The sequence below is a fragment of the Rhodotorula toruloides genome (assembly GCF_000320785.1).
Source record: "Rhodotorula toruloides NP11 unplaced genomic scaffold Scaffold4, whole genome shotgun sequence".
In the NCBI taxonomy this organism is placed as follows: domain Eukaryota; kingdom Fungi; phylum Basidiomycota; class Microbotryomycetes; order Sporidiobolales; family Sporidiobolaceae; genus Rhodotorula; species Rhodotorula toruloides.
Window position 1 is genome coordinate 612,483 of NW_015622964.1, and position 27,251 is coordinate 639,733.

Here is a 27,251-nt window from a genome sequence, read left to right on the forward strand (position 1 = left end):
AGTCAATGGCTGCACGAGCGACCGCGCAACGACGACTCGCGAGCATCTCGTCCCAACTCGCACCCGCCGCTCCTCCTGCGCCCGACTGGAACAGCGCACTCCAAGCCTTGCAGTCGATATTCCCACCCGAACAGCTCTCACTCGACTTGCCCACACGCGAGAAGTACGGCACTGGTTGGGGCTCACTCCTGCCGCCCGCGCCGCCGCATGCCGTCGTCCACACCTTGCGGACACAGGATGTCGTCGAGGTCGTGCGGATTGCGACTCGCTTTGGGATCGTCATTATCCCCACTGGAGGACGGACAGCGCTTGAGGGACAGTTCCAGGCGAGTTGTTGCAACCCACCAGCTGGAGAACGGTGGACGGGAGGAGCGAACGGCGAGGAGGACGAGCGACCGCGAGATGCCAAGAAGCGCGAGACGGCACGAACGGAACGTCCTACGATCCAGGTCTCACTCAGCAGGATGAACAGGGTCCTTGCGGTGCACGAGCAGGACTTTCAGGCGGTTGTGCAGCCCGGAATCGGATGGCAAGGGTTGAACGAGTTCCTTGCGAAGAAGGGCATCAAGCTGTTCTTCCCCGTGCGTCTGCCTGTCCCAGAGCTATTCAAGCGCCAGATCCTGACGTTTCTAGCGCGCAGGTTGACCCAGCACCAGGATCCGAGTTCGGAGGAATGGCAGGAGTTGCAGGATCCGGAACGAACGGTTCGTCTTCCTCCTCTGCGTCGCCCCGACGATTAGTGCTGATTTTCAGCGCCGCGCAGCTGTTGGCTATGGTACCCTCCGCGCCGAGTGGATCCAGTCAATGGAGGTCGTGCTCATGAACGGAGACGTGATCCGAACACGAGGGTCGAACCGCGCAAGTGCGTCGTCTTCGTCTCACGTCACCAGCACTATGTTGTTCACGATGCTACCGTGTTTCAGGGAAAAGCTCGACGGGGTGGGACACGGGACGGCTATTTCTGGGGAGCGAAGGAACGCTCGGGGTGCGCCGTTCTCTTCACGCTCCAGTCTGCGGACCATAGCTTAGGCTGCTGCGGAGCTTGCACGACCTGAACGAGCTATGAACACTGCATCTCCCGCAGATCATCACCGAGCTAACAGTCCGCCTCGCGCCCGTCCTCCCGCTCAAAGTCGCCCTCACCTCCTTCCCCACCATCTCCAGCGCCGTCTCCACAGTTGTTAGCATCCTCACCTCCGGCCTCTCCCCAACGTCCCTCGAACTCCTCGACGGCACCTCTATCCGCGGCCTCAACCTCGCTCGGATCTTGCCGGAAAGACTGGAGGAAGAACCGACTGTGTTGATGAGGTTCTCGAATGCGAGTGAGGAGGTTAACGCGCAGAATTTGAGGAAGGTCGCGGGAATTGTGGAGGAGAATGGAGGGAGGAGGCTGAGGGTTGCGAGGGATGAGAGGGAGAATGAGGAGTTGTGGAAGGCGAGGAAGGTGCGTGGCGCTCTCTAGTTCTCGAAGGGGGCTTGGGAGTCATGAGCTGATGCCAAGTGCGCGAACAGAGCCAGTATTGGTCGCAGCAGCTGCTTGTGGGCGAAGGCTGCCGGACACTCGTGCGTCTCCTCTCGTCTGCCCAGCGTGTCTCGCTTCGCAAGAAACCTGCTGCAAGATTTCATAGCACTCGGAGTATGCTGACGTCTGTCCCGCCCGCCCGCACAGATCACCGACATCTGCGTCCCCATCTCCCGCCTCGCCGAATTCGTCTCCCGCTCCGACTCCTACGTCTCCACCTCCGGCCTCTACGCACCGATCGTCGCGCACATTGGTGACGGTAACGTTCACCGCGCGATCCTGTGGAAGGGCAGGGAGGGGGAGACGAAGCCTCCGAGAGAGGTGGAGGAGCTGGCGAAGAAGTTGGTGAGGCTGGCGCAGGAGTTGGAGGGGACTTGTGCGGGCGAGCATGGCATTGGGTGAGTCCTTTTCCTTCTCTCGCTCGAAGACTGGGACTGACGGAGCGTGTGGGGACAGCCTGACGAAGCGGAAGTACCTCCGCGCCGAGCTGGGCGAAGGCACGCTCGCTCTGATGCGGACGGTCAAGCGCGCACTCGACCCGCTCAACTTGTTGAATCCGGACAAGGTGTTGTTCCCCGAGGGCGAGGAGGAGTGGGATGCATAGTCGGAGCGAGACAGGTCCTGCGAGCGAGAAGGACGACGAGGGCGTCTCGAACCGCGCTCTTTCGCCGTTCCCGCTTCAGCATTGCGATGTAGTAGACAGTAAGCCTCTATCGCAGCTTTTGGAGAGCCCTACGAAGCGAGAGAGCGTGAGAACGGCTGCCCTGCCAATCCAATCCTGCTCGCCAGACTTGCACAGCCCTGCCAGCACCGCACGAGCTGTCTCGAGCGCGCACTGCAGAGAGCTCCGCAGACAAACCACACACGCTCGCAGGAACTCGCAGACAACCAGCAGCACCCCGCCAGCGCAACTCCCGCTCTCGCAGCTCGCCTCGCGGTCCTCATCGCTTCATCAGAGACCCGGGACAAACAGCACACGACACGCTTGGGCAGACGTGGGCCTTGGTTGACTGGGCAATAGACATTGTGAGCACACTCTCGAGCTGCTTCGGCACGGTCGCGTGCGCTGTGGGACTCGTTCATGCTGACCTTTGGTCGCCATGGCGGTGCAGTCCTCTCCAGACTCCCGTCGACCAGCCGACAGTCCGTGCACGACGAGAACAGCTCCCGTCTGAGCGTCAACACTCTCCTCCGCTCACTCGCGCTCTTGCGGACCCGTTCGACCTCCTCCCGGTGCAGCCAGACTCCACTTCCTCCCCCTCCGCCATGTCGTCCGAGCCAGTCGCCGACCAGCAGGACGACATCACGCACGTGCAGGACACCATGCAGGAAGACGAGCGCCTCGAGCGCGGAGAGGCCGAGACGGTCACCGTCCCTCGCAAGAGGGCCCCCTCGCCCTTCTCCCTCTCCCGGCAAGACTCGCAGCGCCCGTTCGCCTTCAAGCGCAACTCGTCGTCCGGCTTCTCGGCGTTCATGAATTATGCGGCGGCTGCGTCGACCAGCGAGGTTCGCACGAGGCCTGCGACGCCGGCAGAGTCGGCGACGAGGTCGACTTTCGACGATGCCATCAGAGCGCTCGCGATGCCTGTCCCGACATCCGGCTCCACCGACGACGCGTCTGCTTCCACTTCGACCGCAATGGACGTCTCTTCGACCTCGGCGCCGTCCCTTCCCAGCGCCAACGGGACAACCGCGGGCGGCAGGTTCGACGAGCGTCCGAAGGGCCAGGGGACCCTCGAATTGGAGCGCGTCCTGGGGCTGTGGGCTGCAAAGACTCCCGTGCGTCGCGCGTTCTTTTCGCTCAGCTTGCAGCGATGCCGACTCGAAGGCTTGCCGAGCGAAATCGCTCCGTCGCATCCCGCGGACCTGCACTCTACCCCAGACAACTAACTCTTGATCGCACCTCCTATCATGCCCCCGCTTTGGGGACCACAGACGAACTCGTTCCCCAACTTGCCTCCGCTTCCGAACGCGTCTTCCTCCTCCTCTGCACCTTCGACAAGTCAGCCCCTCTTTGCCCAGTCGGTCGTGACCGCCGAACCCGAGTCGATCGACTTTGCAACCTCGTCGTCGCAACCTGAGCCCGGAGTCACCTCGACCTCGTTCTCGTCGATCTTTGTCGACTTTGCAAACCTCGCCTCGCAACAGCCAACGTCCGCCTCGTCGCGCGATTCGCTCGCACTTCCTCGCGACTTGCCTAGGCGCCAGCGCTCCAAGTCGGAGGCCGACACCATGCGCTTCGACACGCTCGGATTCGGGGGTCCCACCGCGCTGGACTTCTCCTCGAGCGCGACGCCCTTCACGCCGACGTCGACCGGCTTCAATTTCAGTCTCGACTTTGGCGCTCGCTTTCTCCCGACGTTCAATCAGCAAGCGCCGACGCCGCCCGTCCAAGCGCCGCCCTCTTCTCTCCCTCCCACGGCAGGCTCCGCGGATATGCCGTGGCGCCCTCCTTCCGCGCCTTCCGCCTACCCCTTTCCGCCGACGAGCTCGACGGCTCAGACGCAGCCGCTCGTGCTGCAGACAGACCAGCGCGAATTGCAGCTGCGCGTGCGGACGCCGAGCGGGATGCAGCGGGGAGCAGGAGGGCCAGGGTACCGCGAAGCGGCGTTGTTGGATGTCGGTATGGATCGTGGGAGGCGTGCGAGGAGTCAGGGTGCTGGACACCGCCGGACGGCCAAGTCGGACGATTTTACCCACTTGTTCTCGCCTACTACGGCGGCGTTCGCTCAGCAGCAGCAGCAGCAGCAGCAGGCGACGTTCGAGACGTCGAATGGACACCTTGCGCCGCCTGGCGAAGGTCAGGTTCCCGTCTCGATGCCTCAGCAGCAGCCGTATCCCGCTCAAGTCCCGCCTCAGCAGCAGATCTCCCCTCATGCGCACCACCTCTCGCCTCAACCGCACCAGCCTCTCCAGCTTCCCCAGCAGTCTCCTCATCAGCACCACCAGCACCCTTCGCCACAACCGCAGGTCGTCTATCTCCCGAACGGCACGCCTCTGCCAGTCGCTTACTTCGGCGTCGACCCGGCGGTCGCACAAGCCGTCTCACAAGCATCTCAGCAGCAACATCAGCCGTCTCCTTCCCAGCCTCAGCAGCAACTCCAGCCTCCGCCCGGATACCCTCGCGGTGCGCAGTTCTCGCCGCAAGGGAACGCTCTCGCGCTCGCCGCTGCCCAAGCCGCGCAGGCGCACGCGGCTCAGCAGATCGCTGCAGCAGCTGCCGCAGCATTGCAATTCGCGAACGGTGGTGTCGGTCAGCAGCAGCAACAGCCGCCTCCCCCTCCACCGCCTCATCAACCCGCACGCCGCAGCATCGCTGGCGAGCCCTCCCATTCGACCGAATACACCGCTGCGCCGCACTCGCATTCTCACCTTCCGCCTCCGCTACCTCCCCCGCCTGGCCAGCCCAACTTCTTCGGCGGCCCTGACGCACCGCAGCAACGCACGCCGTACATGTACCATTCGACGCTGGCGCACGCGACGTTGCCTAGTCCGCCGATGTCTGCGCGCAACGGGGTCAAGCGTGCGAGGGACGAGGAGGGCTTGGGCGAGGGAGAAGACGAGGACGAGAGCGAGGACGACGAGTTGGTGGATGATGAGGAGTACGAGGACGACGAGGAGGAGTATGGGCGCCCGAGGGGCGGTCAGCGCGCGAAGGGCAAGGCCGTCGCCAAGGGCAAAGCACCCGCCTCGACTTCGAAGCCGAAGACGAAGAAGCCCTCTGCGCCGCGCAAGGTCGCGAGCGGATCGGGCGGCGAGAACGGTCCGGACGAGTTCACGAAGGAGAGCAAGACGACTCAGGCGACGATCGATGCGGCCAAGCGGAGGAGGAACGCGAATGCGGTCGCCAAGTTTGTGTGCGAGTTGTGCGGCGAGACGTTCACGAGGCGGTACAACCTGCGAGGTGCGTTGGCGTCTCTCGGCACGTTCTTTGCCCTGTGCTGATTTTGATCGCGTCGCGCAGGTCACCAACGAGCGCACAAGGGTGAGAAGCCCTACAAGTGTTCCTATGAGGGATGCGACAAGGTGCGTCTCCCTCCCACTTCGCCTATTCCTTTCGCTCACAATGTCCGTCTCAGGCCTTTGCACGCGCGCACGACTGCAAGCGCCACGAGCTGCTCCACCTCGGCGTGCGCAAGTACCACTGCTCGCCGTGCAACCGCGACTTTGTCCGCCTTGACGCGCTGCATCGTCACCGTGCGTCCGCACGTTCTCGTTCTTGCTCTTGCTATTGTACTGACTTGATTTCGTCGCGACGCCCGCAGACCGCAGCGAAGTCGGCCAGGCGTGCGTGCAAAAGTTGCAGTCCGAGGGCGCCCAGTTCGACGAGCGAGGCGCCATCGTCGCCGCCGACCTCTAGGCGCCGCCCTCGCCCTCCTCCCGCTTCTTGTGTACCCCCTCGTCGTGCCGTGACTCCCCGCTTGTGATCTTGTCGCCGCATCTCAGTGCTGTACCCATCCCTCCTCGCGCTTCTGCCTCCCTCCGCTTGCTTCGTATTGTTACTCCCCCTCTGTGCCGTGTACTCGTTCGCTGCAAAAGGACGCACAGCCGTTCCACTTCGTCGTCGTCGTCGTCGTCGTCGGTCGAACCATTTCAACTGCGCAGTGCGAGGGCGGTGCAACTTGGCCGTTGCGGACACCCTTTGACCTCGCTCTCACCGCAACTGCTGCACTCGCTCGACTGACTGGACTCGCTGGAGACGCTCGACAAACAGCCGAACGCGCCTGGACTCCCCGCTCGTCTCCCCGTCCCCTCGTTGTCGCGTTCGTCTCGATCAACCCCTCCACGCCCTTCCTTCGCCGACGACCGCCTGTACGCCCGGTAGAGCAGCTGGAGAGAGCGGTAGAAGTGGTACAAGCATAGGTGCAGACGCCGAACCAGGCAGGCGCGGGCGTTGACGGACTCGGTCCCCCTCGAACCCCCTCTTTCCCGCTTCCTCGGATCCTCCGCGCCCCATCCGCCCTCGCCTCTCCCCCGAAACGCACAACCTGAGCCATGTCGACAACAACGGCCTCGCTCGTAGCGAGCGCAACGTCGGCGGCGGCTTCGGCGAGCACATCTGCGGCCGCTCATTCGCAGTCGGGAGGGAACAAGGTCGTCGGTGTGCTGTTAGCCGTCGGTTCGGGGTTACTTATCGGCTCGAGCTTTGTATTCAAGAAGAAGGTGCGTTCGGCCGCCCTGTTCAAGCGATAGGGACTCTGCTGACCTTCGTTTCGCATCCGCAGGTACTCCTACTCTTCCCGTCTTGCTCCCTTCGGTCTTGCTGATCCGCAAGTCGATTTGGCAGGGTCTGCTCTCGGCGCAGAGAAAGGCAAACATGGCTGCGGGCGAGGGCGTACCGTACCTCAAGTCGCCGCTTGTGCGTTTCCTCGACTCTTCTGCGGAGAAGCCGGCTAAATCGCTTTGGACGCACAGTGGTGGTGCGGCATGATCATCATGGTCGTCGGCGAGCTCATGAACTTGATCGCCTACTCCTTCACGGACGCCATTCTCGTCACGCCGATGGGATCAATCGCCGTCGTAACCTCGGGCGCGCTCGCGCACTTCTTCCTCGGCGAAAAGTTGACGTTGTTCGGCTGGCTGGGGAGTACGCTCTGGTATGTCCACGTTTAGCGGATTCTGCGGGTCGCTCCACCTGCGCCTTCGTCGTCCACCAGCGCGATGGCACAATGCTAACTCCTCCCGTCTTCGCAGCATCCTCGGCTCGGTCGTTATCGCCGTCAACGGTCCGTCCGAACAAGGCTCGACGACGATCCAGGCATTCCAGTCCAAATTCGTCTCTGTCGGCTTTCTCGTTTGGGGCGGAATCTGTATCGCGGCGGCGCTTGGCATGATGTGAGTTGTCGCGCTTCCTTCAACTAACCGAGCGAGCGACGCTGACGCCCAAGTCTCGCACAGCTTCTTCGTTGCACCAAGGTCCGCCCCTTGGGCCTTGCCCCTCCTTACTCCGCTCACGTTCGCTAAATTCGCTCCACTTCAGATACGGCAAGCGAACCATGCTCGTCTACGTGAGTCCGCCGCGCCTACTCATCGGCGCTCCTAACTCACTCCCCGCCTCTCCCGCAGATCACGATCTGCTCGCTCCTTGGCGGCCTTTCCGTCGCCTGCACGTCCGGTCTAGGTGGCGCGATCCTGACGTCGATCAAGGGCGACGGGTCGCAGTGGAAGCATTGGTTCATGTGCGTGGAGAGCGCTCTCTCTCGCAGAAAGGTTGCTGACCTTCTGAACGTCCAACAGGTATTTCCTCCTGGCTTTGTGAGTTCCGTCCTGCTGCCCTTGCCATCGATGCTCGCTAACGCTCCTTCTACAGCTGCGTCGTCACCTTGCTCTCGGAGATCGTCTACCTCAACAAAGCTCTTGCCCTCTTCAATACAGCAAGCGTGACGTTCGTCTTCTCCTGCCGTCTCGAAGAGTCAGCGGATTGGGGGGCAAACTGACCGTCCCTCCGCTCACAGGCCCGTGTACTTCACCATCTTCACCTCCTGCACGCTTATCACGTCGATCATCCTCAATAAAGGGTTCGGCGGCGCAAGTGTCGCAGCCATCATTACGGTCGTTCTCGGCTTTCTCGTTCGTCCGCGCTCGCTTTGCTTCGTCCGCCTCAACGCTGACACCGGCATCCTGCAGGTCATCGTAGTCGGCATCAGTCTTCTCCAGCTGTCGAAGATCGATCCCGAAGAGATTAAAGAAGGCATGCTCGACCGCCGCTCCACCATCCTCCTCTCCGCCTCGCGCGCCGAGAAGGACACCTCGTCCGAAAAAGCCTACAGCGTCGAAGACCCAGGCATGGACGCCATCCGCGGTGCAGCAGGCGCATTGGGCTCGATCCACCGTGCTATCTCGATGCGAAGCGGGAGAGGCAACCAGTCGCGGCGGACGACGGGGTCGAGCCTGGCGAATCCGTTTGCGGACGAAGAGATGGTCATGAGGCGACGAGGGAGGAATGGCGCACCCGGCGCGATGGGGAGCGGGCCGCATGCGGTGGGAGAGGACGGCGTCTTGCGGTACGAGCTGTACGACCAGCCGATGCAGTTCGCCGACGAGCCGATGCCGTGCGTCGCTTTACCTTCCTCTCCAGATCGAGGAGCACACTGACGGCGCTCGTACAAGCAGACTCGATGCCGCCGACAAGATCTCGCTGCACTCGTCGCTCAAGTCGCCGTCGCTCGAAGCCGGCGGCAGGTCACGCTCCGCCTCGGCGATCCAATTCGCAGAGACGGACGAGGTGCATCGATGTGGGTCACTCACAGCTCGTCATGTCGTTCTGAACTAACGTTCGAGGAATGCAGACGCCCCGCCGAAGCGAAAGGGCAAGGCCCCAGTCGCCCAGCACCACGAGCAGCCTCGCCTCGAAGGCTCGCACGTCCACATCCCGCACACGCTCTCTACCGGTGACATCGCCTCGCCCGGTCTTCCTCCATCCCGCTTCTCCTCGTCGACCATCGCCACTCCCGACCGCGCCGACTTCTCCGCCGCCCGAAGCGGATCGGTCTTTGCCAACTCGTCGTACGTCGACCCGTACAACGAGGAGGAGCATGGTCGTCGCAGCGCTTCGCCTCCGCTTGGCTCGGCGACTTACCCTCGGCGACAAGGCACGAGCGACTCTGGCAGCCGCTCGCTCGCCGAACGCCTCACCTCCGTCTTTGGCTCGTCCTCGCCCGACCTCAATGCGCGAGAGTCCTCCCATACCGCGCAAGATCCACCGCCGTCAGCGAGCAGGTCTCGCTTCACACTGTCGCCGTTCAGGCGCAACACGCCGCATGACCACGAGCAAGAGCCGAGCAGCGCGAAGGATCATCGCGTGCCATACCCGAAGGCGGCGAAAGGAGACGTTGAAGCGCGAGGGGAGGAGGAGGCGCTCGTGCCCGGCCGACAACGCAGCGGGTCAGTCTCGAGCGATGAGGAAGGTGTGGACCTCGAGACGGTCGATACGAGGGACGAGTTGTGATCCTTCCTATCCTCACTTTCTGTTTCACTATCGGTTTCTCGCATGTAGCTCTCTGCATGAGCTGTAGACTCTCGCACGACAAAACGGACGTTCACAACGAATACTGCTTCGGAGAGGGTCTACGGCTCGTCGTCGCCTGGCAGCCGCAAGCCGAGCTGCCATCGTGCGTCCATCAGCTCGGGGCACAGTTCGTCACCGGCACAGGTGTGGTCGGTCGATGCGCATTTGTAATCAATGAGGCGGAAGGTCGAGCTATCGAAGACGACGTTTCGAGCGGCAAAGTCGTTGTGGCAGTAGCCGTGGTCGTGAAGGTCGGCGAGAAGGTCGTAGATTTCGATACTGCAAGTCAAGCTGGTGAGGAATACATCGAGCTCGAGAAACGAAAGCAGACGCACCGCTGCTCGACCGTCAACGATCCAAACCCGTTGTGAAGACTCCCACCACACCGTTGCGTGACAAGTGCGAGGCGATGATTTTCGCAGGATCCTTTGAAGAGGCCGACGAAGGGCGGAGCGATGTAGGCGAGGCCAGCGGCAGCGAGAGAAGCTAGGATATTCGCCTCCTTGCGGAGAGCGCCGAACCCCCTGCTCCGAGCTTGCTTGATGACAATCTCCGCTGGCGAGGACATCGACCGTGCGGCGTACACGCCGAAATCCTCCGACGATACGAACTGGTTCGCGATGTCAAGCTTGACGGGCGTCGACGGCGCTGAAGCACGAGCTAGCTCAGCGGAGCTGGAAGACAGCTCAACGCGATGGTAGTCGTCCCCGAGAAACGAGGGGCTCCGAGCCTGTGCGAGGGTGAAGTCGAGCTTGCCGCCCAAGTACCCGAGTCTGTCGGGCGAGACATCGGGTGTAGCGGAGTGAGATGAGGAAGGCGGTGTGCCGTGTGTCGAGTAGGGCGACTGCGGGTCGACAGGCGTCTTGTCGGGCGGGGCGCTGGGGAGAGAGTGAAGCGGAATCCGCTCGCTCGTCTCATCGACGACGCTGACGCTTGCGGCTGCGCCGGAGAGGTTGTAGTTCATCGTCTCCTGAGGTGCCGACTGCCCGGCTCCGACGGTGCCGCCGCTCGAACTCGCAGCACCTGTAGAACCGCCTGCGGTAGACTGGTCGCGGCCTGGGCCAGTCTTGCCGCCGCGCGACGGACCGCCACCGCCGATGTCCTCCTCGTCTCCCTCCTCGTCTCCCTCCTCGCCTCCCTCGTCATCGTCGCCGCCTCTGCCCGAGCCCATTCCGGAGGTCGACGCACGCGACGGGGCCGGGTCCAAGGTGTACCCGACTTGGGCGAGGTACTTCTGGAGGAGTCGACTGGTGTCCTTCTCGACACTCGTGGCGAACGCTTGCTGAAGGTCGTCTGGGGGGACAATCGATGCGAGAATTGCGAGAAGTAGTTCGGGATGATGGTTGTGGACGAGGGGCGAGAATGCAAGGCCGTAGCCGACAGCGTCGCTGTGCGCAAAAAAGCGCTGCTTGCGCGGTCGGGCGGACGCTGCGCCGAGCTTGCGTTTAGGGATTCGCCGGTAAAGATAGAAGCCGAAGGTGAGGAAGGAAGCTTCCGAGTCGTGGCACATTGCCGTTCGGTGCGTCGCGGGAGAATTGAGCATGATGTCGCAGATCCGCGGACGAGAGCGAGGAGGAAACGGTCGCGTCAGCGCGATTTAGCCTGTAGGCGGGAATGGGGACCAGCCTTCAACACCAACACCTGCTTTCCGTAAACTGTCGTCTCCTTGCGCTGGATGTCGAGATCGAAGAGCTTGACATAAGGCTTCTGCTGCGCGCTCATGATGGCCTTGATATCGCAGACGACGCCAAGGATCGGGTGTTGCGCTTTCCTCCGCGTGATCGGGGTAGTCGGCGAGTGCGTTGAAGGGGTTGAGGGGGTTCCGGTCATGCCGTTGGACGCCGCGCGAATGCGAGCGCCGGCGGTGGACGACTCAAGCGCGGGTGGAGGAGGTGCGGTGGAGGAGGGGCTGGTTGACGTAGACGGCGGATTCGCTGCCGAGGAGGCAAGGGAGGGTGCTGACTGCTGTTGGCCGGTCGCGGAGGAAGGAACAATTGACATGTCGACGTCGGAATCAGCTTGTGGAGCGCTCGTCGTTGTCGTTGATGATGGGGCTGAAGGAGAAGTGGCCGAATGTTGCGCAGCCGATTCGACCGAGATAGATTTCTGCGCCGCCTGATCCAACCTTTTGCACTCGGATTGCATGACGGCGTATGCATCGCCGTCTGGGTGCTTCAGGTAAAAGGTGCCGTCAGGGATGAATACGCCGATGCGAGTCGAGTCGGCTCCGAAGGCGAGTCGCTCGTCGGGCGAACGCTTGTCGAGCAACACGTTGTATACGTCGATGAACGCCGCAAAGACAGCTCGGACTCGGCTCAGATGCCATTTAGCGATCTCCTCGTTCTGCTTGCGCGGAATTCGGTCCGCTTGCCTGTGATGCGACTGGGTCAGCGACGCGTGGGAGGAAGGAGCGAAGGGTGCGCACGGTTCGGGCATCAGGAGCTGCAGAAACTTCTCGATGACCTTCCAGACATCATGCGGCAAGTCAATGAAGGGCGTCTCGTAGAGCGTGATGTTGAATACCTCGAGGATGTATTCGAGGAATGCCTCCTTGCGAATGGAGAGGAGATCGGGGCGGTAGGTCAGGAACTCGGGCGAGAGTGGTTCTGCAGGTGCTCCCTCGGACGGCTGTGCATCGCTCGAAGACGAAGTCGGTGGGTTTTGAGCAGCTGTAATTATTGGCGGTACCGTCGCGCCCGTAAAGTGGACATGCGGCATAGCATCGCGTAAGCTGCTTTGCTGGTTCAGCGAGCACTTCAGACGTCCTACGAGCGCCTCAATCTCGATAGCCTGCGTGGAGAGCTGATCAGACGGCGTCTCGACGAAGGAGGGAGGGTGTTCACGCACTCTGTATCGGCGAACTGCATCTTGATGCGCCCTGTCTATCAATTCGGACAAGCGTGTGTCGTCTCCTGTGACGGCCGCCGTTTGGATGTCGAGGGCAGCAGGAGTGGGTGGGGAGGGAGAAGTGTAGCCATTCGTGGCCATCGTGCGAGCGAGATTGGCCGCCAGAGGGGGCAGCAGACAGAATGGAAAGGGCTGGAAGCTAGCTAGGCGGCCGTGGGGAGCTGGGCGAGAGCCAGAACGAGGAGGAGGGGATGAGGGATTGTGCGACTTAGGCGGGTAACGGGAGAAGCAGCCGGTCCGAAGCTTCGTGAGACAGCAGACTATGCGAGCCGCCGAGCGATACGGTCCCGAAGAGAGCGAGAGAGAGACGCGGGAGGAGGAGGAGGAGGAAGAGCGCAACAACGGGGCGGAGTTGTGGCTGGGGCAAGGCTGAGCGCCCGCGTCTTCCCGGAATTCTAGCTGGGCGCTGAGAAGACTCTGCTGGACGAGTAACAGACGTAGACGGTGGCCAAATGCGAAGTTGCAAATCTGCATGCAGAATATCTCAGGTCACTCGTCCCTCGCTCGTTCCGTCTCGCACAAAGCCCTGCCACTCTTGCCTCCACCCCTTCATCCTCTCCCGCAGACCCTTGAGGCGGAGCGTCTTGCGGATCCAGCGCAGGAGGGCGTCGTCCGACTCGACGAAGAAATAGGACGAGAGGACTGATAGAATAGACTCGAACGAGGCGGACGGCGCGGCGAAGTCGTCTGCAAGAAGTGGAGCCACAGTGAGCGAGAGTCGCAAAAGAGGGGTTGAAGAACGTGACGCACGCTGGAAGTGCCAGATGATCGCGACGGCAGTGACGATGAGGAAGTCGAGACCTTCGAGGAAGAAGCCGTCCCACAGGCGCAGCTGCGTAGAGAAGGGTACGGTGTTGGCGAAAAGGGTGATGTACCACTTGGTTGCGTACGCCGAGGTCAAGATGAAGTTGTCGGTCTGCATGGGGAATGGTGAATTCAGCGGTCTCGATAAGCGAGCGGTGCAGACGTACAAAGGCGGCGTGGACTGCGGGCATGAGCAGCTCGACTAGCCGCTCCTGAACGTAGAACGCCTCGACGAGGCCGGGAAAGCCGGGAGCGAAGATGTGCTCGAGGCGATATTGATCGAAGAGGCGGGAGAGGCAGGCGTAGGCGCGCTGTTGCTGGCCAATGTCAGCTCGGAGGCGGGAAGAGGAGGGGCGAGAAGGGGAATGCGACTCGCCTCCGGCTCGAAGTAGCACAGCAGGGTCGCTGCAATCGGGCCCATCCCTTGACAATACCCCCCGACCTCCTCGCTCCGCAGACCAAACGAGTGCAGGATATGGAAGAGCGCGCGCTGTCCCTGCCCATACCGCGTGTGGAAGAGGACGTGGCCAGAAATCGTTCGCGGGACGTCGAGGTCGATTTGCGTGTCTTGGACGTATGGCTGATCGAGCAGCTGCTCGTACTCGCGCTCGAGCTCGTCGAGAGACGGCAAGCGACTTCGTCCGCTTGGCTCGACCTCGCTCGCCATCTTCTCCATCATCAAGCCCCATACCGCCCGCCGCCAGCGGTCTGGGATTCCCTTGAAGACCCGCCGCTGCAGCTTGCGGTACTTGCCGCTCTGCCCGCCACCTCCTCCTGGTACTCGCCCGCTCCACCAAGACGAGGCGATAACCCAGTCTTGCGCGTTGCCGCCAGGATCTCGTCGAGCGACGGACAACATCGCCGACCATTTGTCGATCCGCCGCGTTTCTCGGGCAGTAGATTCGGGGGCGATGTCCGTCGAGGGCAGGAGTGAGACGGTCGACTGTCGGTTCGGATGGGTGCGAGCGTCGGGTCGGGCTGGCGAAGGTTTTGCGGAGGTGGTCCCGCTCGTCGAAGGTCGAGGCGTCCGCTTTGAGGACATAGACGGAATGGTCGAGAAGGGGGCAGCAGAGAGCGTCGCCAGTCGGTTGTACTGGCTGCCGAGTGCCGCTGGGTGCGATTGCGAGAAGAAGCCGTATCTGCGGAAGTCGGGATGAGCATCAAGTGAGATCGAGCGAGGGAAGCGTTGCTGCTCACCGGTCGACCCGCTTGAGCACGTGGTCCGCCTTCGCTTCTTCCTCGGGGCTCATCGGCAGCGCGACATGCTTCCCTTTCGAAGCAGTTGAGCGGTTCAGTCCTTCCGTCGAGAGGTCTTCCCGCAAGATGATGCCATCTCGACTGCGCTCCTTTCCCTCCGACCAGCCATCTCCCGGCACGCCTTGTTCGTCCAAGCGAGCGTACAGCTGCTGAACAAGAGCTGCGACGCCGTCTGGGTCGGTAAAGCTGGTGAAGGAGGCGCCCGAAGGAGGGTAGGGCGAAGCGTTCGGTGCGGGGAGGTGCGAAGAATTGGACGTGACGTTGGAGTAGGACGACGAGACGGAGAGGCTGTTCGAGTTGGCAAGCGTGCGGTTCGAAGGGAAGGACGGCATGGCGGGCGACGGCTGTGAGGAAGAGCTGGCTGTCGCAAGCTTCTGAGGTGTAGAGTTCTGAGAAGGGGTGGCAGATGCAGGAGGAAAGGCTGCCGCAGAGCTGGATGCCAGCTGCGGAGGATGCGCAAGGATGGCGGGAGGAAAGGCGTCCGTCTGCGCACGATTCCCGTCGGTCGCTACCTGCGGCGGGGTCCTAGAATTGATGCCTCCGTTCCACGAGAAGTTCTGGCCCGCGTTAGACGATGCAACGCTCGAAGTCGACGGTTCTCGCGAGCGAGACTGTTCGGGCGAGTCGTGGGTCGAGGACGGCGCAAGGCTCGTCGTGCGCGGCGGCGGTGTGCTTGCGCCTGTTACGAAGCTGCCCATCACGTTCGACCTGCTCCCCTCGAACTCCTCGACTCCCGCTCCGACGGCACCTGTCGTCCCGGACGGCTTCGAGGAGGTCGACGCTGATGGCTGGACGCTCAACCGCGATCCCCTGCCAGGCGAGCCGTGCAGCTGTATCGCTCTCTCGTCCTCCGACGTCAACGCCTGAGCGATCGCCGACATGCGGCGAGGTCGCGAGCGAGAGGCGGGGTCGTCGACGAGGTCCGGGTGGTGGGGAGGCGCGACGAGCAGCGCCAGCTTGGTCCGCCGCCTGCGTATCGTCTGATGAGCCCCTTCACTGCGCCCTGCTGGTGCGCGCAAGCCCTCCCGACGCCGTGGTCCGCCTCGTGTGTCCGGACGTCCGGTGAAAGCTGATGAAGCGGTGGGTGGCTCAGTCTCGCGTCGTAGGTCGTTGCAACTGCTCGAGCGTGGTCCAGAGGCGTGGGATCTAGCACTCGTGCAGCTTGTGAGCAGCTTGAGCGGGTGTGAGCTGAGCAAGGACACGGCAGAGGTCAACCCCCCTGGAGCCCCTCGAAATTCGCAATGCTCACTCGACAGCTGTTCGCTGGGTGGCGGCGCGAGTAAAGGGGAGCTTCTGGAGTGAGTCGCGTGCGAGAGAGCGGACGAGAGTAAACAACAGATCTCATTTCGTCCCTCATACAGAATTCCCGATAACCGTCCCGAGACCATGACACCGGCAGCTGCACTGCTTAGTACGCAAAACGGAAAGCAGGGTGCTTCTGGTTGAGGTCGGCAATCTCCTGGTCCGTCTTGCCCTCGATGTAGTGGTCGTCCCGGCCATTCTCCTTGGCGCGGTTCTCCTTCCGCATCCAGAGCCAGATGGCGATCGAGAGGATGAGCATGATGCTCGAACCGGCCAGGTTGAAGGCGTTGCCGGGCAGGTAGCGCGGGGCGTGGCGCCTGCGGAGAACGAGAAGGTCAGCGAGTTCGCTCGATGCGGGAGAGTGGCTCCGCGTGAAGGACGACGAGACCGCCGCAGTCTCGACAGCGGAAGGAGGCTGAACGTACGGGAGGAAGGTCCAAGTCGAGATCAATCCGCCGACGTTGCCCATGAAGACAGTCGTTCCGAGAGCGGCGGCCCTCGCCGTGTCGCTCGTGACGTTGGCGGCCGAGAACGCAGTGCAGAGCGAGCCGAAGGAGAAAGCGCCGATGGCGACCATGAAGGCGGCGGCGTAGCGGACGTGGGCGTTCATGGCTGCATACGAAGTGAAAGTCAGCAAGCGACGGAGTAAGGAGAGAGCGGTAGAGGCGTACATCCGATGTCTGCGAAAATGAGAGAGGTCAGCAGCGGTCGCCGAATGATTGGCGGAGCTGTACGTACACATCGCAAAGCCAAGCATGACAAACGGCGCCGACATCATCATGTAGAGCGTGCGGTTGCGCGTCTTCCACGAGAAGTAGCCAGTTGCGAGCGTTGTAAGACTGCCGAGGACGTCTGCAGGTAGTGACGAGTCAGCGCAGACCGCGGGGAGGAGAAAGAAGGCGAGGGCGTACAGGGTGGGACGCTGAGGAGCTGGACGCGGATGGTCGACGACGTCGGGTAGATGGACTTAATGATCGTGGGTAGATAGAAGCCCACCTTGACAAGAATAAAGTGTCAATGAGCTGTTGCGTCGCGGAGAGGACGACCGGGACGCACTCCCTGAACCACAGTGTTGTCGAACAAGAAGATAATAGACGAGGCAATCGTCACCGGGTTGAGAATTCCTGCCCAAACAGCCTTCCAGTGGATTTTGTCGACGACGACAGTCGAACCGACGTTGTCAATCTTGATTCGAGCCTCGGCGAGGGCTGAAGAGAGAACGAGGTCAGCGACCTCCTCGTTTGTTTGGCGACCTCCTCTGCGCTTGGCGACCGTTTGATGTCCGCAGAGCCATTGAGGCAGTAGTATGCTCGGCAGAGAGGACTAGGGAGGGCAAGACGGGCGACGGAAAGACACTCACCCTTCTCCTCCGCCGTGAGCCACCCACACACTTCCGGGCGGTCCGCCAGCACGAACCAGGAGATTATAGCGATGCCCATCGAGATGATTCCCTCAATGAGGAAGATCATGCTGTAGGAAGGGAGTACGAGAGCGTCAGTTCGGGCGCCGTGGACAAACGGTCGACAAGGATGCGCGGCGACTTCGACAATTTGGGCGACAAGGATGCGGGACTGACCGCCATCGCTGAAGCCAGCCAATAGAGTGATCTTGAGGATACCACTGGCCAAGAGACCGCCGACGGCGCCAGCAGCGGGAGCGCAGACGATGTAGCACGAGAGGCGGAAGCCGAGTTCGTCCTTGCGGTAGAAGCGGGAGAGGTAGAAGGCGATGCCGGGGAACACCTGCATTGTGGAGAGCGTTAGCAAGACAGGCGGGCGACCGAAAAAGCGAAACAGAGACGAACAGCTCCCTCAGCAATACCCAGGAGGAAGCGGACGGCGATCGCCGCTCCGAAGGTGTGGACGAACGCCATGGCCATCGAGAAGAGGCTGTATCCGAAGGGTTAGCGTCTCGAAGGAGGCGTGAGGGGGGCGATAAAGCGGACCCGAAGAGGAAACTGAAGATGGGGAGCGTCTTGCCGGGACCGACGGCTTTGTTGATCATCTGGCAGGGGAACTCAAAGGCGACGTATGCGGTGTAGAAGCTGTCATCGGAGGCGCAAGGAAGGTCGGCAGATACGGGTGTCGGAGAGTCGAAGAGAGCAGAGAAGCGGAGGGGAAGGTTAGCCTTGCGGACGACAGGCGGCTCGGACTGACGACGTACGCGGTGAGGAGGATGTTGTAGTCGTAGCCCTTCAAGTGCAAGTCCTTCTCGAGACCCGCGACACGAGCATTGCCGATGTTGGCTCTGCAGAAGATCAGGACTTGTCAAACGAGGCGGACGCAGTGGAGATGGCTTCGAACAGGACGTACCGGTCAATGAAGCAGAAGAGATACATCAACGCGACGACTGGGAGAATCCGAATGTCCATTTTCCGGCGCAGGCGAGCCTCTGCTGCCGGGTCGATGTGAATTAAGGCGTGGCCATGTTTGTCGGTTGCGACGTGGCCGTGAAGAGCGACTTCTTCGACTGCGATGAATAGAGTGTCAGTTGGAGTAGCACGGAGACGCGTGAGAGACGCAGGGAGGGTGGACGGCGCCACGAGACTGCCGCCCCTTTGACAACGCCAGACAAGGAGGCGAAGGATGGACGCACCCTGGTGGATAGATTGCTTCTCTGTGTCGATGTCGGACGCCGACATTGTAGCTGGCAGTCGTAGAATAGCTCCGGAGGACGAGCGAAGTGCAGGAAGAGGAGCAGCTAAGGCGGAGGGAGACGGCGGGCGAGGTTGAGCGCGGTGCGGGGGTTGCGGGGGCGCGACTGCAATCTGCCGGAGGCCCACAGGAGCCCTTCACAACGCACAGGAACGAGCAATCGAGAGAGAGGTCCAGAAGCGTGGGCGATCTTGGCACTTCCCTCGCCCTCCGTCTCGAAAGAATCGCGCGTGCCCGTGCGAAGTTTTGCAGGCCTTGCAGCGTTTGCTGGAGTGCATTGGAGAGTGTGCACGGACGCTCGCAAGGAGAAGCGTTCGCTTGAGAAGGTCAAGGGGGCGAAGTTGTCCTCCTCGAGCAGCGACAAGGGGGCTCAATCGACGTCCTGGAGTGCTCACGCCTCCAAACGGCGTCCAGTCCGCCGCATTTGTCGTTTCTGAGCGCGTGCGGAACTGCGAGTGGCGCCAGAGGCAGCCACGAGAGCACTCGGATGAAGGATTGCGCACCGGTCATCGAGCGACGGGACGACTGGCTCCGGGACGAGTTCTACCGACCGCCTGCAGATGGCAATCGACCTTCTGGAACGCTGGAAGGGCGAGTCTCCAGACGGAGAAATCGTCGGCAAGTGACCGGCAGCCTTGGCGAGGCGGAGCGCGGCTACCGCCAAAGTCCCGCGTTGCCTTTGCGCACGACTCGTGCTGCCTTCGACGCATGCCGCGATTTCGATTTGCCTGCGAGCGATCCCTCCACGAACCCTGCAAGCCTCGAGCGTCGCGAGCAGCCATTTTTGAAACGACGAGGCAGATGGTCTCGCCGTCGCAAGAGGCCAGGTTCGGGGCAACGTTCGTACAATACAGGCGCATGCGTATCGTAAAAGAGTCGACGGGAAAAGGAATGGAAGAGCGGAAGCCGTGCTGCGGGGAGAATGATACAGAGGGTGGCGGAGGAAATCGAATGCGTGCAAGGTCGTGGTTGTCGCGCTGTTAGGCGGCGAGGAGTTTTCTCTAGCCCCTCGAGTGAGTCGATCAGCGAGCAGGGCTGGGGCTGGCGGGAGGCGAGCGAGCTGCGACGACCGAGTTGCGGGGCGACGAGGGGGACCGCGGCGACTCGTTCCCAGCCACCTTCTCCGCGAGCTCCTCCATCGACTTGTCGTCCTTGCTCATCGCCTCGCGGATCATGCTGATCGTGTTCTCGAGACTCCTGCGGCGCGTCGACGGACTCGTGCGCGTCGTGCCCAAGGAGCTCTGGCGGCGGTGGTGTCGCCTGAACGGCGCCGACCCGTCTGCTCCAACGACGGGGCTGCCGACGGGCGAGGGCGAACCAGACCCCATAGGCGAATCCTTCTCGCTCGTGGGCGTCTCGACCATCGGCGAGCCAGGCTCCCTCGCGCCAAAGTCGGGTGACGCGGCACCAGCAAGGTCGGGAGAGGTGGGTGCAGTCGAGGCGGGACCGGTAGGGAGAACATCTCCAAACACGTCTGAGCCGGAGAGACCCTCGTCGCCCGAACTGGCGGCAGCGGCAGCGACGGCGTCGAAGTCTTCGGGGTCGATGAGGTCGGGCGGGAGGTGCTCGTTGTCGATGTCGGACTTGCGCGCGTCCTTGAACGTCGTAATCGAGTTCTTGATACCGTCGGCGCCATTCGCGAGCGTGTCGTAGGGAAGCTTGGTCGTGCCCGAGACGTTCTTGAGCTCCGAGACAGTTTCCGACTCCTCTCTGCGACACACCACAACAGACTGTCAGCATGGCTGAAGTCGCGCACGCATTCCCAGCACGAGCTGCTGCTGAGGTCAGAAGCGCGACGCACCGGAGAACCGAGAAGATCTTCGACATCTTGCCGACCGCGAGAATCTTGCTCTTGATGGCCGCCCTGCGCTCCGCCAGCTCCTCCTCTGCACGTCCGCCACACCAGAGCGTCAGTGATTCTGCTCCAGAGAAGAGAAGAGACGAGGCTGCACGCACCGGTCGCTTCAGGCTCGATCTCCTCGACGACCGCACCCTCGGCAGGTTCCTCCTCCATCTCCTCCTCTTCCTCGTCGAGCTCTTCTTGCGTGCAGATGCCGAGCATGGCGATGAGCATATCGGTGACTGTGGAACGGGACAAGGGCGTGAGCGATACATCCAAAAGTACCTCCGCATCCGTCCGTCATCGCAAAGCGACCGGCAGACAGCGGGAAAGACCGTGTCCGACTCACTCTTCTCGCCCACGAACGGCAAACTCCACGTGAAGACGTCCATAAAGTTGGGCAACCAGTACGGGTGAGGCGAGCAGTTGAACTGGCGAATGTTCATTACGTTGTTCTCGTACTTGAGCACGGCGGCCTTGTTGTTGTAGACGTCGAGGTAGTTGGGAGCGGAGAAGATGGTCATAACGGAGGGGAAGCCGGTCGTCTTGGTCTTGCGGTACATGCGGTAGCTGCGGGGCGCGCGCGAGTTAGGCGGATGAGAGGAGGGACGGCTCGAGGACGACGCACCCGGCGTCCTGCGCCTCGTGTGCTCGGATGATACTCAGCAGCCCGTTGCGCTCGAGGAACTGACATGCTGCCGTGTAGCTGCGGAGGAGAAGCAAAGTCAACGCTCCGGTCAGAGTGCAGGCGGCTCGTCCACGATCACCGCGCGGAGCCACCATTCAAACCGACGCGTGCACTCACGTGAAGAAGTACGAGCACCCTCGAACGTGATTGTGCACGAAACCATCGTTGTTCTTCTCGTTGCCGAACTCTTCGAGCGGGTCGGCCCAGAGGATGTCGCACATGAGGCCGTGGGTCGGGGGTTCACGGAAGCGGTTGATCTGCGCAGGTCGCCAAAGGTCGTCAGCTCTACTCAGGACACAAAAGTCCGTGAGGTTGAGCGAAGGTCCGAGGCGGGACTCACGGCGCGCAAGTCGTCGAGAGTGTTGAGCTCAGGCGAGAGACCGCCGTGGATGCAGAGGAACTGCTTGTTCATGACGGCGGCGAGCGGGAGGGTGCAGAACGACTCCATGCAGGCGTTGTAGACCTCTTCCGAGTACTTGTGCTTGCCTGCGCGACCAGTCGAAGTCAGCGGGTTCTGAGCGGAGGAAGAACTCGACGCACATTCAAGCTTGAAGGTGAAGTAGTCGGTCAAGTGGCGGCACTCGTGGTTCCCTCGCAGGAGGAAGAGCGTCTTCGGGTACCAGATCTTGAGCGCCCACAAGTACAGCACGCACTGCAGGAGGAATTGTGTCAGTACGTCGATCCGTACAGACATCTAACCGCGACGAAAGCTTATCACGCCGACGCAACGGCAGAAGCCTGGACGAAGCGAACGCACCTCGATGGAAAAGTAGCCACGGTCGACGTAATCTCCCAAGAACAGGTACCGCGTGTCCGCCGGGTTCCCTCCCACCTCGAACAGCTTCATCAAGTCGAACTGTCGCAGGCCAAAACGAGCAGAGGAAGGTCAGCAAGAAGCGGAGAATATGGAACCGGGCGAGAAGAAGACGCACATACTGCCCATGGATGTCGCCGCACACTGCAGAGTGGTCGTCACGTCAGCATGAGTGAACAGAACGCAGGAGAAGGGTGCAGGGTGAGTGACAGGGGAACGCGACTGGACGAACCTGTGATGGGAGCATCGACCTCGAGCAAGTTGGGCTCCTCGCGCAAGATCTTGCTCGCCTCTTGGATGATGAAGAGGGCCTGTCGGAGCCGACGGAGCAGCACAGGAGAGCCCAGCAGCGAGTCAGTTGACAGTCGTCCTTCCCCCACCTCGCCGCGCCACCTCGAGTCGCCAGCTCGCCCTCGAGAGGGCGGCGCAGACAGCAGAACGTCGGACGCACCTGCTCGTCGGTCAAGCGACCCTCGCGGTAAAAGTGGTTCTTCAGGAAGGCGACGTTGGGCTTTGTGCGCGTCTCGTCAGAGTAGAACTGGTCGTCTGTCGGCTTCTGGAACGCGGGCGCCTGGACCTCGCGGACTATGCGTGTCTTTGTGTTGTGCGTGATGCCCTCCTCGTTCGTGTAGGACGTGAAGTCGATGGAGGGGAGGCGGGTGCGGCGGTTGTGGACTGCGTGCAGCGCCGCCTGGGTCTGCTGCCTTCGCTGGTCGGACGTGGGGGCCATATCGGGACGCTGGCGAGATGTAGCGCGGTCGCACGAGCCTGGCACGAGCGAGGGAGCGTCTGTCGAGCGAGCGAGAGGCGTCGTGCGGTGGAGAAGAGCGAGAGGAGCGAGCACCCGACCACGCCAACCTCGCAGAGTGACTGGCTAGGCTGCTCTGCTTGACCGTGACACTCTATCGGCCAGGTCTGTTGCGCCAGCACACCAAGGGAAGCGAGTTGCGCATCCTCTCTTGCTCTTTGTGAGAGACAGCGATGACAGCAACATCGTTCTGCAGGCCGCTGGTGAGCTTGTACGGCCTACAAAAGCGTTGATGCTGCCCTACGGAGAGAGCTACAGCCATTCCGCAACGACTTGAGCGCGAGACGGACCCTCTTTCACCCTCTCACCACCCCACATCATTGCTGGTCCTGTTCAACGCGCGCCGCTGCTGCTCGAAGCACTCGAAGCGACTACTGCTGAGCCTCGCGACGAATTGTGACGCGACTGACGGCTCCTGCACTGCTGCGGTGACTATCGAGAGGAGCGAGGTCCGTTGACATCGAGGAGGCTGGAGAGAGGACGAGGTGCGCCGGAGCCTGTCTGCGCCGTACACGCCCAACTGACACGGTCTGGCAACATGACAGCCATGCCCGACACTCCCGCCGAGTCGACACCGCGACCCTCCTCCCTCTCCGGACCCGAGTACCTGAGCGCCCTCGCCCGCTTCATCAAGCAGCACGAGTCCGCTCTGGCCGCCTACTACGCTCCAAGACCCAAACGACACCAAGTAGCGACCGCCCCATCCTGGACGACCGTCCTCTCGCTCGGGATCCTCCCTGGACCCGAAGTCCCTCTCTCCCCTCCTCCACCACCGCGCAAAGACCCGCTCGTCCTCAACTTCGACCCTCACCATCTCTACTACCTCCTCCTCAAGCTTGACGAGCTGGGGATTGCAGGGCTGGGGGACCTGGATGTCAAGGTCGAGGGAGGGACGAGTCGGCCGATGATGGTCGATTATTCGGCTATGCCGGGCTCAGCAAGCGGCGGCGCAAGTCTGTTCGGAGGCATGCCAGGCGCGGGGATGCTCGGGCTTGCGAAAGGAGACGACGCGCGGTCGGTGCGGAGCGGCATGTCGAGCTTCTCGTTCGGCTCAGGATGGTGGGGACTCGGCGGGAAGCAGCCGGTGCAGGAGGACGAGGCGACCAGCGTTCGGTACATCTACTCGTCATGCACGAAGCTTCCGGCACTCAAGCTCGCCCCCTTCCGCCTCGTCTCGTCTTCCGCGAACGGCAAAGACACCATCCCGGCTTTGCAGAAGGCCGTCGACGGCTTCGAAGACTGTCCGCCAGACGCGACTTGCGTCCCCATGCTCGCGTTCAAGAACCTCCAGTCGCTCGTGCTCGAGGACCTCGACCCGCGAGGATTCCTCGGATGGGACGTTCTGAGCGTGCAGCTGCGGAGCCTCGAGGTGCATCGTGGAGGAGTTGAGGACATTGGCGAGTTGATCTGCGATGCGCCGTGCGAAGACTGGGCGAGGCGGGCGCAGGAGGAGAGGCGGAACAGGCCGGTCGGGACGGAGCGTCGAAGACGGGTGGAGGGCGCCATGGAGTCCTCGCTCGCTGCTCTCCCCGCTTCCAATGGCGACGCAGCCTCTACGGCCTCACCCTACCCGACGCCGCCAAAACTCGCCTGGTCCTCGCTCCGTCACCTCTCGCTCTCCGACAACTCGCTGACCTTCATCCCCTCCACGCCACTCACCTTTCTCCCGACACTCACTTCTCTCGACCTATCCTCGAACCTGCTCATCTCTATCCCCACCGGTCTGGCACACCTCACCTCCCTCCGCTCGCTCAACCTCCGCGACAACATGATCGACTCGCTGCTCGGTATCTCGCAAGCTATCGGCGCCGTCGAAGTACTCAACCTTTCCGGCAACCGCATCGACAACCTCTCGGGTGTCGACCGCCTGCCTGCGCTCGTCAGGCTCGACGTCAGGGACAACAACGTCCACGAGGCGCTCGAGGTCTCGCGGCTCGCGACGCTGCCGCACTTGCGCGAGGTCTGGGTTGCCGGGAACCCTTTCGCGAGGAAGCCGAAGGAAGGGGGCGAGGACAATTGGCGAGCAAAGTGCTTTGGCTACTTCCTCGAGGAAGAAGCGCACGGGCACCGTGATGCGACCGTCGGCGAGATCTGGATTGACGGGGCGGTGATCTCGTCGAGCGAGAAGAAGCTCGTCGAGGCGGACTTTCGCAGGCGCGGGACGCCACTTGGCCGGCGACGGGCGAGTGCTGGAGCGGCAGAGAGGGTGGCAGAGTCGAGGAACGGGCAGGCAAAGGTCGTTGGCAGGCGAGTCGTCACGACGCCGCATCGCGCTCACGCGCCAGCTCGACCTGCTTCGCCCCCGCCTCCGCTGCCAAACGTTTCTGCGGGCGCGCCGACACCTGATGCCGCGCAGCCAAGGCAGTCGCCAGTCAAGCCGAAACGGCGCAAACCTCGCCGCATTGTCGACCTCGACGCCGACCCTTCCCACCCCGACTCACCTCGCCCTTCCATCCAGGTCCACACATCCGACAGTGACACTCTCCCCTCTTCCGGCGCCGAACGCACGCGCGCCCTTCCAGCCGGTTCTTCCTCCTCTCCCGCCAACTCACTTCGCAACACCACCTCGTCCTCGCCCTCAAAGCGCCGCGAACATGTCTCCCTTGGCACGTTCCACGAGCCGGCGTCGCCCGAGTCGGGCGGCGAGGCGTTCAGGAAACGCATCGAGGCGCTGCGGGACGAGGTGGGCGAGAGCTGGTTGAGCGTGTTGGGCGAGCGAGAGGCGCGGGCGGAGCTGAAGCGCAAGGAGCTGGAAGAGCAGCGCAGAAACGGAGCGGCCGAGTCGTCTAGCGCGCCGACGCTCGTGAAGGGTACGCCGAAGCCGGAGCAGGCGAAGGATGTTGAGGTCGTCGCGCCTGTGCCTGTCAAGCCTGAGGAGGCGCCCGTCGAGCCCGCGACGTCGCCTGCGGCAGAGGTTGCACCTGTCGTTGCTCGTCTCGAAGACGAAGCGAAGACGCCGGCGCAGGAAGAAGGCGACAATGGCGAGACGGCCAATCATCCGTCTGGTCCGTCCGCACCGGTCGCAGAAGCCGCAGAGCCCGAAGCGATCCCTACAGTCGTCAAGAGCGGGCGGAAGAAGAAGGGCAAGGGGAAGAAGAAGGGAGGGCGGTGAGCGGTGCACGCGTTTGCTCTCGAGTCTCTTGTTGTCATACCATACGCTCGCGCTCGCACACTTGACCGCTTCGGGTGCGAGAAGCCTGAAAGCGCTGCTTGTCTTACGGATCCATTGCGGCTGCCCCTGCTCTTCCGCCCAAACACCTGATGTACAAGTCCGCTCGACGCCGCGATGACGCCAAGCGAACGGGCAATGCTGATTAAACGAGAACAAGGGAAGCAGGGGAAAGAGTTGAGTGGTGCTGTGTGCGTGGACGGGGAATAAAGGTATGGCGAGGGAAGGCGGTTGTGCAGGCGAGGCGAAAGAAGCGGAGGAAGCGGATGTCTAGGGTCAGGCGCCGACGAGTTGAGGAGTCTGGCCGGGAGGAGGAGCGGATTGTTCGGGCAGCTGCCAGAGCAGAGGCAAGGTCAGTCGAGTCTAGAGGAAAAGGGGCTAAAGGGCGCACCAGAGGCGAGATGGGCTTGTTGCTCTCCGCGAACAGCCTGCCAGGATGGTAAGGATCAGTTTGCGAGCGATCGAGAGTGAGAAAGGGCAACGCACCGTCCAACGAGAACACCAACACCCTCGAACACACCGAGGAGGATACCGCAACCAATGGCCGATCCGAGCATACCCTTGGGACCGCCTGTACGCTCGGATGGTCAGCACGTGCATCTCGGAAAGCAGTGAGGAGGAGAACGCACTTCGCACCGCCAGAGTTCCGCCCGTCAAGAATCCGGAGATGATGGCGTTCCAAGGGTCCTCCTTCTGCCTGTACCCCTTGACCGCGCAGTCGAACGACGAGAAGAGACCGCCCCAGACACCGAAGTTTCCGCCAACGACTGGTGCGCGGGCCTTGATCGCCGAAAGCGAACCGAGGAGACGGTCACCGCGAGGCGAGTTGCGTGCGCCCTTGATGCCGTGCCAGACGGTTCCTCCTACTGCTCCCATGGCGCTGTAGACACACATGCAACACTCAGGTCAGCTTTCTGACGGTCGTGTGCGCTGCACCGCCTGCCGAGCTGAGGAGGAGACGATACGCACAATGCACCACCGAAGTCGTTCAGAATGACCCAGGGGCTGCGAGATCATTCAGTATTGGTTTGAAGGTGCACGACAGGGCGAACGGCGGGGACAGATGCGGGAGAGACGGCGATGGATGAGAACGGAGAGATCAGCTTCGCTCAGCACAACGGCTCGCCTGGACGGGCTTCCAGCGCACCAAGGGTCCCGAGTGTGGTCGCTGTGAGCGCATCGAGGTCAGCACTGCCGCTCGGAGAGTGTCCTTCGCCAGATGAGATGGGACGCACTGCCTCGACATGACTTTTGGTGAGCGCTGACGGGCTGGCTAGGCGGTGGACGGTTCAGGCGAACGGATCTAGCGTGAGCTTGAGCTGCAGCTGGCAGTAAGCGCGGGCGAGCGGTGTGCAGCGGTGACGGGTTGTCAAGTGGCGCCAGAGAAGCTTGCGAGACCTTCGCCACGACAAGTGTGCAACAACCTCGACTACGAGCAACGGGCTCGCTCTTGCGGCCGAACAGACACACAGAACCTC

The 27,251-nt window shown here is 62.3% G+C and overlaps 10 protein-coding genes across 10 annotated transcripts; 4 read left to right on the top strand and 6 right to left on the bottom strand.

Moving 5' to 3' along the window:
- Positions 1-5: 5 nt before the first annotated feature.
- On the top strand, positions 6-2,126 carry RHTO_06263 (D-lactate dehydrogenase; the record flags this gene model as incomplete). The annotated part of the gene is made up of 8 exons (XM_016419924.1): positions 6-581; positions 641-704; positions 764-862; positions 924-985; positions 1,085-1,444; positions 1,513-1,563; positions 1,670-1,920; positions 1,979-2,126. 8 exons carry the CDS (start codon positions 6-8, stop codon positions 2,124-2,126), a joined length of 1,611 nt encoding a protein of 536 aa, XP_016275378.1.
- A 662-nt stretch (positions 2,127-2,788) lies between these two features.
- RHTO_06264 (zinc finger, C2H5-type domain containing protein) lies at positions 2,789-5,882 on the top strand (the record flags this gene model as incomplete). The annotated part of the gene is made up of 5 exons (XM_016419925.1): positions 2,789-3,301; positions 3,458-5,426; positions 5,487-5,548; positions 5,602-5,719; positions 5,788-5,882. The coding sequence occupies 5 exons, from the start codon at positions 2,789-2,791 to the stop codon at positions 5,880-5,882; spliced, it is 2,757 nt and encodes a 918-aa protein (XP_016275379.1).
- A 635-nt stretch (positions 5,883-6,517) lies between these two features.
- On the top strand, positions 6,518-9,470 carry RHTO_06265 (DUF803 domain membrane protein; the record flags this gene model as incomplete). The annotated part of the gene is made up of 13 exons (XM_016419926.1): positions 6,518-6,685; positions 6,810-6,881; positions 6,938-7,119; positions 7,217-7,357; positions 7,421-7,438; positions 7,503-7,530; positions 7,589-7,701; positions 7,760-7,777; positions 7,833-7,907; positions 7,978-8,092; positions 8,150-8,574; positions 8,636-8,757; positions 8,812-9,470. 13 exons carry the CDS (start codon positions 6,518-6,520, stop codon positions 9,468-9,470), a joined length of 2,136 nt encoding a protein of 711 aa, XP_016275380.1.
- A 119-nt stretch (positions 9,471-9,589) lies between these two features.
- On the bottom strand, positions 9,590-11,073 carry RHTO_06266 (tyrosine-protein kinase; the record flags this gene model as incomplete). The annotated part of the gene is made up of 2 exons (XM_016419927.1): positions 9,590-9,809; positions 9,866-11,073. The coding sequence occupies 2 exons, from the start codon at positions 11,071-11,073 to the stop codon at positions 9,590-9,592; spliced, it is 1,428 nt and encodes a 475-aa protein (XP_016275381.1).
- A 44-nt stretch (positions 11,074-11,117) lies between these two features.
- On the bottom strand, positions 11,118-12,518 carry RHTO_06267 (uncharacterized protein; the record flags this gene model as incomplete). The annotated part of the gene is made up of 3 exons (XM_016419928.1): positions 11,118-11,901; positions 11,956-12,320; positions 12,378-12,518. 3 exons carry the CDS (start codon positions 12,516-12,518, stop codon positions 11,118-11,120), a joined length of 1,290 nt encoding a protein of 429 aa, XP_016275382.1.
- Positions 12,519-12,921: 403 nt separating this feature from the next.
- On the bottom strand, positions 12,922-15,379 carry RHTO_06268 (GTPase activating protein; the record flags this gene model as incomplete). Its single annotated transcript, XM_016419929.1, has 5 exons — positions 12,922-13,124; positions 13,188-13,353; positions 13,409-13,552; positions 13,618-14,380; positions 14,439-15,379. The coding sequence occupies 5 exons, from the start codon at positions 15,377-15,379 to the stop codon at positions 12,922-12,924; spliced, it is 2,217 nt and encodes a 738-aa protein (XP_016275383.1).
- Positions 15,380-15,906: 527 nt separating this feature from the next.
- On the bottom strand, positions 15,907-18,441 carry RHTO_06269 (MFS transporter; the record flags this gene model as incomplete). The annotated part of the gene is made up of 13 exons (XM_016419930.1): positions 15,907-16,117; positions 16,226-16,412; positions 16,472-16,480; positions 16,539-16,652; positions 16,712-16,796; positions 16,857-17,008; positions 17,161-17,270; positions 17,319-17,542; positions 17,605-17,689; positions 17,746-17,844; positions 17,964-18,047; positions 18,113-18,269; positions 18,396-18,441. The coding sequence occupies 13 exons, from the start codon at positions 18,439-18,441 to the stop codon at positions 15,907-15,909; spliced, it is 1,563 nt and encodes a 520-aa protein (XP_016275384.1).
- A 1,035-nt stretch (positions 18,442-19,476) lies between these two features.
- Positions 19,477-22,526, bottom strand: RHTO_06270 (serine/threonine protein phosphatase 2B catalytic subunit A1; the record flags this gene model as incomplete). The annotated part of the gene is made up of 12 exons (XM_016419931.1): positions 19,477-20,164; positions 20,256-20,340; positions 20,411-20,536; positions 20,644-20,864; positions 20,923-21,000; positions 21,100-21,239; positions 21,323-21,468; positions 21,523-21,634; positions 21,740-21,838; positions 21,915-21,940; positions 22,029-22,107; positions 22,248-22,526. 12 exons carry the CDS (start codon positions 22,524-22,526, stop codon positions 19,477-19,479), a joined length of 2,079 nt encoding a protein of 692 aa, XP_016275385.1.
- Positions 22,527-23,151: 625 nt separating this feature from the next.
- Positions 23,152-25,716, top strand: RHTO_06271 (leucine rich repeat domain containing protein; the record flags this gene model as incomplete). The annotated part of the gene is made up of 1 exon (XM_016419932.1): positions 23,152-25,716. The coding sequence occupies one exon, from the start codon at positions 23,152-23,154 to the stop codon at positions 25,714-25,716; it is 2,565 nt and encodes an 854-aa protein (XP_016275386.1).
- Positions 25,717-26,049: 333 nt separating this feature from the next.
- RHTO_06272 (mitochondrial import inner membrane translocase subunit TIM17) lies at positions 26,050-27,019 on the bottom strand (the record flags this gene model as incomplete). The annotated part of the gene is made up of 7 exons (XM_016419933.1): positions 26,050-26,106; positions 26,165-26,201; positions 26,260-26,344; positions 26,403-26,653; positions 26,743-26,778; positions 26,921-26,941; positions 27,009-27,019. The coding sequence occupies 7 exons, from the start codon at positions 27,017-27,019 to the stop codon at positions 26,050-26,052; spliced, it is 498 nt and encodes a 165-aa protein (XP_016275387.1).
- Between the last annotated feature and the right edge of the window lie 232 nt (positions 27,020-27,251).